This window comes from Arachis ipaensis, chromosome B2, assembly GCF_059453495.1.
Source record: "Arachis ipaensis isolate K30076 ecotype BB chromosome B2, ASM5945349v1, whole genome shotgun sequence".
Lineage (NCBI taxonomy): Eukaryota > Viridiplantae > Streptophyta > Magnoliopsida > Fabales > Fabaceae > Arachis > Arachis ipaensis.
The window spans coordinates 64,594,708-64,604,616 of record NC_142437.1 but is presented as its reverse complement, the minus strand read 5'-3'; the positions used below and the strand labels follow the sequence as shown (position 1 = coordinate 64,604,616).

Here is a 9,909-nt window from a genome sequence, read left to right as displayed (position 1 = left end):
TGATATTTAACTTCATTTAATATTATAATTATTATTGATCATCTTAACTAATTTTAGATAAATTTATATATATTAATTATTGAATTTAATTTTGATAAAAACTGTCAATATAAAATATTTTTATACATGTATTGAATCAAATAATAAAATATCAACAAAAATAATTATATTTTACATTGAGTGAATAAATGGTTATCAAAAAATAAATATAATTAAACGATTGTATAAACATTTTTATCAGTTCATTTAAATTAAACTATTAATTATTTTTAAACTATCATGTGGTTTCATTTGCGTATACATCCGTCCCAAGTTACAAGTTTTATCAGCAGAACACAATTATCTTCTCAAAAGTTTGCCACCAAAAAAGACGTTACCTTCTTCAGTGGTTAGAGTTGGCCCACCAAATACAATTCTGTTGTGGGAATACTTCTGAGTTTTCCCTCATCGCTCAGTAATACCTCATTGCCATTGCCACCATATAAATCACACCACCGCCATAGCCACAGCCATTCCATTCCAACTGTGTACTCGTCTTCATTTTTCTTTGTTGGGCTATTTCAGTTCAATACCCCTAACCATGTCTTCCCAGGTATGAACATGTTTAATTTCTTATTTTCTTTCTTCTCCCCTCTATGTTTGGTCTTCAGTTGTCTCGCTCCTTTTCCTCGTGATTTGTTCTCTCCTGCATGTTCTTGCTTTTTATCTTGACTCTGTCATTCTTTTTTTATGTTTATGCTCAACTTGAGAGCTTTTGAGTTGAGAAACAAGGAACTAGCATTGTTGGTTGTTTTTATTAACCAGTTTCTGGTATTCCTCTAGCTTTTTTAAGGATTGAAAATTACTTATTTAATAACCACTTTTCTTGTATATATACATTTTTGTCCTTGTATGATATTCAACATGAGCTACAACGCGCTTGTGACGAAATCAGCATATTTTTTTCCTATAGTTGAAAATAAGGGTTAAACCTTCAAAAAGCATGGAGCAAATATTTCAACAACATCTCAAAAGAAAAAGATCTTACAAATATACACTTCACAGGAAGAAAAAAAAGAAATGATTTAAAATGTTTTTGCTATTCCTTTTGCATCAAACTTACTTTTGTTCTGATTTCTTTAAATTGGTAGCCTTCTTAGTTTGAAGGAAATGCTTTTGAACTAGTACTTAGATTTTTGTCTTATTGTTATCTATGTTGGATGCATAACGGTTGGCAGAGTAATCCGAATGCATCAATGGTGAAAAAGACTACTCTTTTATCGTTCATCTGTCTGATGCTCTGCTTTGTTCTCTTCTTTTGAGTCATCTGTTTGTTTCACTTTCTGAATTGATACAAGTGCTTCTTAAATTCAAAGTATGAATGTGTTTCTCTCATGTGTAGATGCTATTTTAAGATGATTGTTAGGGCTTGTTTGGTGAGTTTTCAACAAAATATTTTTTTTGAGTTTTTCTTTTAAGGTTCTTATAGAGAAATAAAAAGTAAAAATAATTTTATATTTAGATATTTCATGTAAAAAAATCTTTTTATTTATCAATTATATTGAGTATAATAATATAAAGTACTTTTTATTTATTTATTATGTGAAAATATTTTTTTTTAAAAAAATTAAAAAAATATAAATGGTAACTTCTCAAAAAAGAGTGTTTTTTTAATTTTTTTAGTATTTTTATTTTTATTATTAGAAATTACTAAAAGAATTCATTGAAAAAAAATCTTTTTTCTATCAACTTAATACTTATTTGAGTGTCATTAAGTTAAAAAGATTTTTTTATCAGTAAAAAGGACTTTTTTTTATTATTTTTTAGTTGTATTTAGTAAATTTTTAATAGTAAAAATAAAAATATTAAAAAATTATTTTTATATTACTATACTCAAACATAATTGGCAAATACATGAAATATTTAAACATAAAATTACTTTTATTTTTTTTATAAATTTTTTATAAAAAAATAACATAAAAAAAATCTTTTTTTTTTTAAATTATCCAAACAAACTTTTAACCACAGTCAAATAAACACTTACCCTTTTATCTATTATTTGTTCATAAACTTTTTTCATTATGATTGCAGACTGTTGTCCTCAAAGTTGGAATGTCGTGCCAAGGTTGTGTTGGGGCGGTGAATAGGGTTTTAGGGAAAATGGAAGGTATGTTTCACTCCACACTCTAATTCACTTAAAAATTTTTATTTTGAATATGTTTCAGAGTTTAAGTGTTTTCAAAAACATATGTAAGTTAACTCATTTTAATATCTACAAATATTATATATATACAAAAAATTAATCATTATATATTTCTATATAAATTCATAGGGAGATTAACTTTTGTAGTGTCATTGATAGGCTTCATTAGTTGATCACTATTTTCTTGCATCTTCGTTTGTAAGCTGCAGTTTTGATGTTTCCGCCTCCTGTTAAACTCGTATGTTAATGCAAGAGTCCGCGTTTTAGTCATGATTTTGTGTTGCGTATCATGAAAAAGCTTTGTAGGACTATGGATTGATTATCTGAGAATATTACTTTGTAATATTTGCCATATTTTAGGTATATGCATAGTTACAAGTCCCTCACTCCCTTGTGTCACATTTTGAACAAATATGTGAACCTGTTCATTCAATTTTGAATGGTTTCCAAAGCCTCTTGGTTTGAGTAACATCACTAATATGGCTTTGGCTTGTTTAAGTATTTTTTTTTTTTCAAAACAAGAGTAGGTATTTAGATATAACAAATAAAAAATTACTTAGATTAAAGGTCGTAGTTATGTTTGGATAAAAGGAATTATAAAACATGTTTTTTTAAATAATTAATAGATTATTATTGGATATTATTTTCATTTTAATATTAGGCTAGAGGTAATATAATTATCTAATAACTGATGGTGAATAAAATTCACTAATAACTTTATATTCTAAATATTTTAATAAGAAAGTTAATAATGTTAATAGTTTGAAATGATTATCAATATTTTAATATCAATTATTTTTATTAAGATACATGTAGTTTAAGATAATGTTTTGTAGTGTTTATATATACATATTAAAACGCTAGATTAATTAATTTATTTAATAGCAAAATTTAGATTTCTCTGTTTAAAAATTGTAAGGATAAATTTGGTTTATTCATGATAAAATATTACATTCTCTCTTTTCTACTACATACAGCTTTTTTTTTTTTTCAAAAGAAGGTCCCTAATCCCTACTAACTTCTCAAAAAAATAAAAAAAAAAACCAGAAAAAATTGCTTATTTTCTATTTCTACTTATCTCCTCAATTCTTGCCTGCTTCCTCTATCTAAATTTAAAATTTCATTAATAATGAAGTATATAGAAGGATATTTTTCTAAACAAAATGAGGGAAGGAAACATGTACTTTGTCAATTATTGTTGCTATTTTGGATCAAAATAACTGTTTCACATTTGCAGGTGTTGAATCATTTGACATAAATTTGAAGGAACAGAAGGTGACAGTGAAAGGAAATGTACAACCAGAGGCAGTTCTGCAGACTGTCGCCAAAACTGGGAAGAAGACAGCCTTCTGGGAGAATGAAGCGCCGGCATTGCCCACCGAGCCAGAAAACAAGCTTTCAGAAAATGCAACTGCTGCTGCTTCAATTGAAGTTGAAAACAAGCCTTCTGAAACTTCTGCCATTGCCTCAGCTGAGCCTGAAAACAAGGCTTCAGAAACTGCAACTGTTGCCTAATTCATTTATGAAACTATTTTCTATGTTAAAATAGGCCAATTTGAAATACAATTTGATGAACTTGCAATAACATTGCATGTCTTCTGATATGTTTCTTGTGCTGTTACTGCTACCTATGCTAGAATAACTCATGGCCTAGTTTTTCACGTATATGATACTTTTCAAGTGTGTTATAATTTAGAATTTGATTTCTCTCTGTTTCTAGCTATTTTACTAATTTTTGTTACCTCCTTATGTTCGTACCATATTAGTTGGAATAACCATAGTTATTAAAACCAGACTGAACCGGTGTTGGATCTAGTTTTCTGGTTGAACCGGCTGATTCGGTTCAAATTTCAGACCGCTTAAGGCACAGAATCGATCAAACCCGGTATGAACCGGTCAAATTCGGTAAAAACCGGACCAAACCAAACCGCTCGGGTCTGAAGGAGAGCCTACGACCAAAGTTCTGAGAACTGAATCGGTCATCGAACCACTCTAGCTACTGGTTTATTGGTTTATAGATTCAACTGGTTCGACCGTGGTTGAACCGAAAAAATCGTTTTATAATAAAATAATAAATAAAATATAAATAAATACATGAAAATATAATTATAGTCTAATGTAAACTTTAAAATATCATTCAAATTAAAAGTACTACATAAACCAGAATATTATAATCTCATTCAAATACAAATTCAATACCCTCTTCGTTGAAACTTACTTTCCTTTTACTAGTTTTACTTTTCTGAATCTCTTTCAATAAACCTTCCATTTGTTTTTCTACATCATACGGGACCTTAGAACACTTCTTAATGTCTCCACCTATCTTCGCCAAATGCTTTTTCATTCTATTAATTCCCCCGCCCCAAAAGTACTCAGACAAAATAAGCATTGGTAATGCGGTTTTCCATTTATATTTTGTAAAGCAACGTATCTCCAAGCTAGATCAGTTTTCTCCCCGAACATTAGAAGTTTGTGACTGACTTTCATTAGTCACGGGAGGAAGAGAACGTTCATTCAAAGCAGAATTAGTTTCAATATTATTATTCCTAGGTAGTTCTTGGTTGATACTTTCATCTATACCTAAACATTACCAGCAATCCAACCCAATAATCTCAACTCTCAAGTTCACAACAAACAACATCCAAAATTATTCAAAATTATTCAACAAATAACAAAATCCAGTTTAGTAAACAAAGCAAAATCAGTTCAATTTCAGTAATCAGTAAACAACAATTATTAACCAAAGTTCACAGTTCAGTTTAGCAGGATCAGTTGAATCAGTTCACAGTTTCACACTACACAGTTCAAAGAAAAATAAAATAGGGAGACAGAGTTCACACTTCACAGTTTCAGAGTTCATCATGTCACACTTCAGTGAGTTCAGTTCACAGAGGCACAGAGCTTCACAAAATCAAAGAACTACTCAATCAAACTCATCAGGAATAAAAACAATCATAACTAAAAAAAAATTTACTTGGAACTCTGGAAGCTCGAAGGCACGTTCAAGGCTTCAACAAAACATGCAATAAGGAGAGTGGGAGACAACGACACCGAGTGACCAAGCAGTGGTGGAGCACCTTCGAAGGGACGACGGCTGCTGCGCAACGGAGGTGATTGGTCGAAGGAACGACGACTGCTGCGCGATTAGGTGGCTATTCGAAGGATTGACGGCGGTAGCTCGACGCAGTGGCTCGACGGAGGTGATGGACGACCGGACGACGAGCTCGATGAGAACCCGTGTGAGAGTGAGGCGTTCTCAGTTCTCAGTTCACTTCACCTCTGAAGCTCGATGAGAAGGCAATTAGGGATTTGGTTACTGATTTAGGATTTCAGAGGCGGAAACGGCAGCGTTTTGCTGCCCAGCCAAAAAATCAGCCAGGTCACGGTTCGATTCGACCGGCCGGGTCACGGTTCGATTCGACTGACCGGTTATCGGTCGGTTCACCGGTTCAATTCTAATTTTCAAATTTTACGATTTTACTGATTGCCCGAATCGTTTTTGTGTCCGGTTCACGGTTCAATCAGTTCGACCGGCCGGTCCGAACATTGCCTACGACGCACTAGCGTTGTGGAAGAACACCATACTCTATATGCTCTCCAGTGCTGCCAAGTGTCAAGTCTTGTGAATTTTTGAAAAATTTTTCAAAATGGCTAACACGAACTCCTTCGTTTAAAAATGTAAGGAGGATGGTTATACTACCAAGCTGGCATACTTCTTACTATTATATATACATATTATAATACATATACTAAGTTTTTATTTTATTTATATTCAATTTATTTTAATTTTAAAGCCACTCATTTTTAAATCAATTATATTTTATTTAATTATAAATTTTATTAAATATATACACATTAAAAAGATAAACAAAAAAATTATTAATCACAATTTATTTTTTTCATGATTATACGATATTTATTAATATTATTTTTTCAATAAATACTTGTAGTATATAATAATAGGTAAAGACTCATATGCAGTTGTCTTCATATAAAGTTGATAGTTGAAAATCTTTAGATGATATTTAGTCAAACTTGTCAAATCATCTAACGGTTCTTAAATATTAACTTCACATGAAAACAACTGTATGTGAGTTTTTACCTATAATAATATAATAATAAAATAAATATAAACTAATTAATAAAATATTAAAATTTGAAAATGATAATTATTTTTATAAAAATAAAATAAAATATTTATAATAAAAAATAATTAAATTTTATATAATTATTTAATTATACCGGGTTAATACCCACCAGTTGAACCAGTGATCCAGTAATCTGACCAGTTCGATCACCGATTCGATTACGATAACTACAGAAATAACAGTCGTTCTCTGCCTACATATTGTGTACACTTATTTTAAAGAGACATAACACTTGAGAAAGAGTAAAGATTGAAGGTACTAAATTATTTTTTTACTTATTTTTCTAATACTTAAAAGAATAAAATATTTAAATACATATTATTTTTTAAAAACGTCAAAAAAAATATGAGCGGATATTAACTGTATTAACTAAGAAAAATGTTACTTGTACAATAAAATTTAGTTTTTATTTAGCTTTTAAATTTAACATTTTATTATTTTAATTTTTTAATTAATCATATTTCATATTTTTAAGGAACTACTTTTATTTTTAATACTTATTCCCATAAAATTTGTAACCACTTGCAATATATTAATTTTTTTCAAACCAAACCATAAAACTTGTAACAACTTTTCGTGTACTAATTTTAAAAAAATCAGTGAAATTTTTAAAATTAATTAAACTCACTTCAATTATTTTTTTTATTCAAAACATTCAAAACTCATATAAAAAACACTTCTAAAATTAAATAAACAATATAAACACATTCAAAATTATGTATTAACACATCTAAATTATTATCATTATAGTTCTACATTACATATTAAACACAGGAAAAGTTAAACTCAAATACACATCTAAAATTATAAGAATGCACTCTAAATATTTTATCAACACATCTAAAATTCATGTAAAAAAACTTATATATATACATAAGAACATAATAAACAATATAAACACATTTAAAATTATAAGAATGCACTCTAAATATTTTATCAACACGTCCAAAACTCATGTAAAAAGCCTTTTATATATATATATGAACATAATGAACAACATAAACATATATAAAATTAAGTATAAACTTAAATATGTACATAAGAACATAATAAACAACATAAACACATCTAAAATTATAAGTATATAATCTAAATATTTTATCAACACATCCAAAATTCATGTAAAAAACTTTTATATATATATATATATATATAAGAAAAGCAATGGTGTCAGAGAATGCGCAAAGAAAAATTCTATTAACAGAGACTCATCCAAACTTTAGGTACATTTTCGGCGCAGACGAACAGCGATATGGCTGGAATGAAAACCTTTTGAGAAAAAGATAGTGAGATCAGATGTAAAAACTTGATGCATGGAATGAGAGGAGACAGAGAGAGAAGTGTAGTAGAGAAAAATAGAGGGAATCAGAAAATTTGATGAGGTAAAGATGAATATACTCTTCTATGTTGTCATCGTTGTGGACAAAGTTATAGAAGAATGAGTTTGTAGGCAAAGGAGAAGAGAGAAGGTTTTCATAGAAGAATTTTGGAGGATCAAGAAGCACTTGGGAGTTTGCTAGTGGGAAGTAAAAAGGGTGTTCATCATCTAACTGTGTTGTGTTTGCCATTATCTAGATCTGCATGCATGCAGTGACTTTGAGGGATGTTGATGTCAAGTGGTTTTATAGATAAAAAATTCTACTTGTAATATATTAATAATTAAATATATTAAATCTGAAATAAAAATTTAAAATTTAAATTTAAATTTTAAATTTTAATTTTATTTAATTTATATTTTGAATATTATGCAACTTTTAAAGAATACCTAGTTAAATTGATTAACTAAAGTTTTTTCCTTCTTATAAAAAGAATTTGTCAATTCATATAATTTTCTACCATTATATATATATATATATATATGATGAAATTTGTAGTGGCATTAAAAAAAAAGTAGTTATTGAGGTAGAAAAACGGATAAAATTACAAATTTGTCATTATAACATTAGTATATTATAATTTATAAAAGATATTAATGTAATTTTACTTGGGTATGATTTTTTCTCTTTTTCTTTTCATTCAAACAAAATAAAGATTTTCTTCTACTTTCTTTCCTTTCATTTTCTCTTCATCCAAACAACACAAAAAAAATAATTTTTCCTTCTATTTTCTTTCCTCTCATTTTCTTTCCATCCATTTTTTTCCTCTCATTTTCTATCTTGCATCCAAACAAAGTGTTACATTGTTTGGTATAGAAGAATTTGGAAGGAAAAAAAATGAAGAAGAAAATGGATGAAAAAATTAGTTTTCCATTGTTTGGATCAAGAAAGAAAATGGATGAAAAATACAAAAGCATATGTGGAGTCCATATTAAAGTTTTTTCTCCAAAGTTGAGAAGAAAACTTACATATTGTTTGGTATAGAAGAATATGAAAGGAAAGAAAATGAAGGAGAAAAAATGGTTGAAAAAAAAAAGTTTTTTATTGTTTGGATCAAAAAGAAAATAATGAAAAATACAAAAGTACATGTGAGGTACATATTAAAGTTTTCTCTCTAAAATTGAGAAGAAAACTTTAGACAGAGGTTGACTAACTAATACCTGTTGAACACTTGACATTTGTCAAGAGAATTACGAAGGAAGGATAGTTAATCAGCACAAAAAGTGAGTAAGTTACAGAAATTTAATAGAATGTTACTGTAAAAATATAAATGGGATTTGGACACCAAAAAGTTAGGCTTGTGTTATGAAACCTGGACTTAGGTAAAAAAAAAAAGGGATAAAACAAGATCAATAAGCCCAAAAAATCGTAGAGTCCATGAATTTTGATGGTGATTTATCTTTTTTGTTATCCCAATATTAAATAAGTAACATCAATAAAAAAAGAAACAATTTTACAATTTTTGAGTGGGAAGAAAAAAAACTAGAAAATTAAATTTATTTTAGTAAATAGTAAAAATAAAAAAAAATTGTTAAATAGATGTTTGAGATGAAATTTTTTTAAAATGAAATGGTTTATATTGAGACACAAACTTTAAATAATTTTTTATCAATTATATATCAATATTGGGATTTAGATTTTAGATTTTACTTATATAATTTCTTTTATTGTCATATAAAAATTAGAGTTTAAAATTTAAAATTTAAAATTTTAATTTTTTTTCTCTTTTTATAGAATTTTTGGAAGAGATTTTTTTTAAAAAGAATTTATATACGGAATATTTGCATAAAAAAATTATGCAAATGTCCCAAAAAAATTTTCACCGCATACAAAATTCCGTGTTATATGTTTGCTGATGATAGCCAATGGAATCTAACAATTTAGTATAGAAGAAAGGCAACACTAAATCATGGAATGTTACCATTATCTCGATGCATATTTTTAAATATTGTAAATAATTGATTTCGGAAACAACCGTCCGATATGAGCAAACTTAATCAAAGTGATAATATTGAGTAGAATTTGATTGATTTAAGATGATTTGTAAAATTTAAATATTGTCCGAGTCAGAAAGCAAACTCAATTCGATGAGATATTTTTTTTGTTTTAATTGACAAATTCATCCTTGACATAGCATATCCCAATTATTCAGATTTAGTTCTAATTTTGATTAAAATTATTTTTTTGGTAGTGTCAATTGAAA

General features: G+C 28.1%; 1 protein-coding gene across 1 annotated transcript; it reads left to right on the top strand.

The window, feature by feature from the left end:
• Positions 1-253: 253 nt before the first annotated feature.
• LOC107625356 (copper transport protein ATX1) lies at positions 254-3,893 on the top strand. The gene is made up of 3 exons (XM_016327970.3): positions 254-592; positions 2,071-2,146; positions 3,420-3,893. The coding sequence occupies exons 1-3, from the start codon at positions 581-583 to the stop codon at positions 3,695-3,697; spliced, it is 366 nt and encodes a 121-aa protein (XP_016183456.1). The 5' UTR covers positions 254-580; the 3' UTR covers positions 3,698-3,893.
• Positions 3,894-9,909: the final 6,016 nt, after the last annotated feature.

What these genes read in the sequence shown, in the direction of transcription:
- LOC107625356 (XM_016327970.3), top strand. An exon ending in GGTTTTAGGGAAAATGGAAG is followed by an intron (nt 2,147 to 3,419) that starts GTATGTTTCACT and finishes TCACATTTGCAG; the next exon opens with GTGTTGAATCATTTGACATA.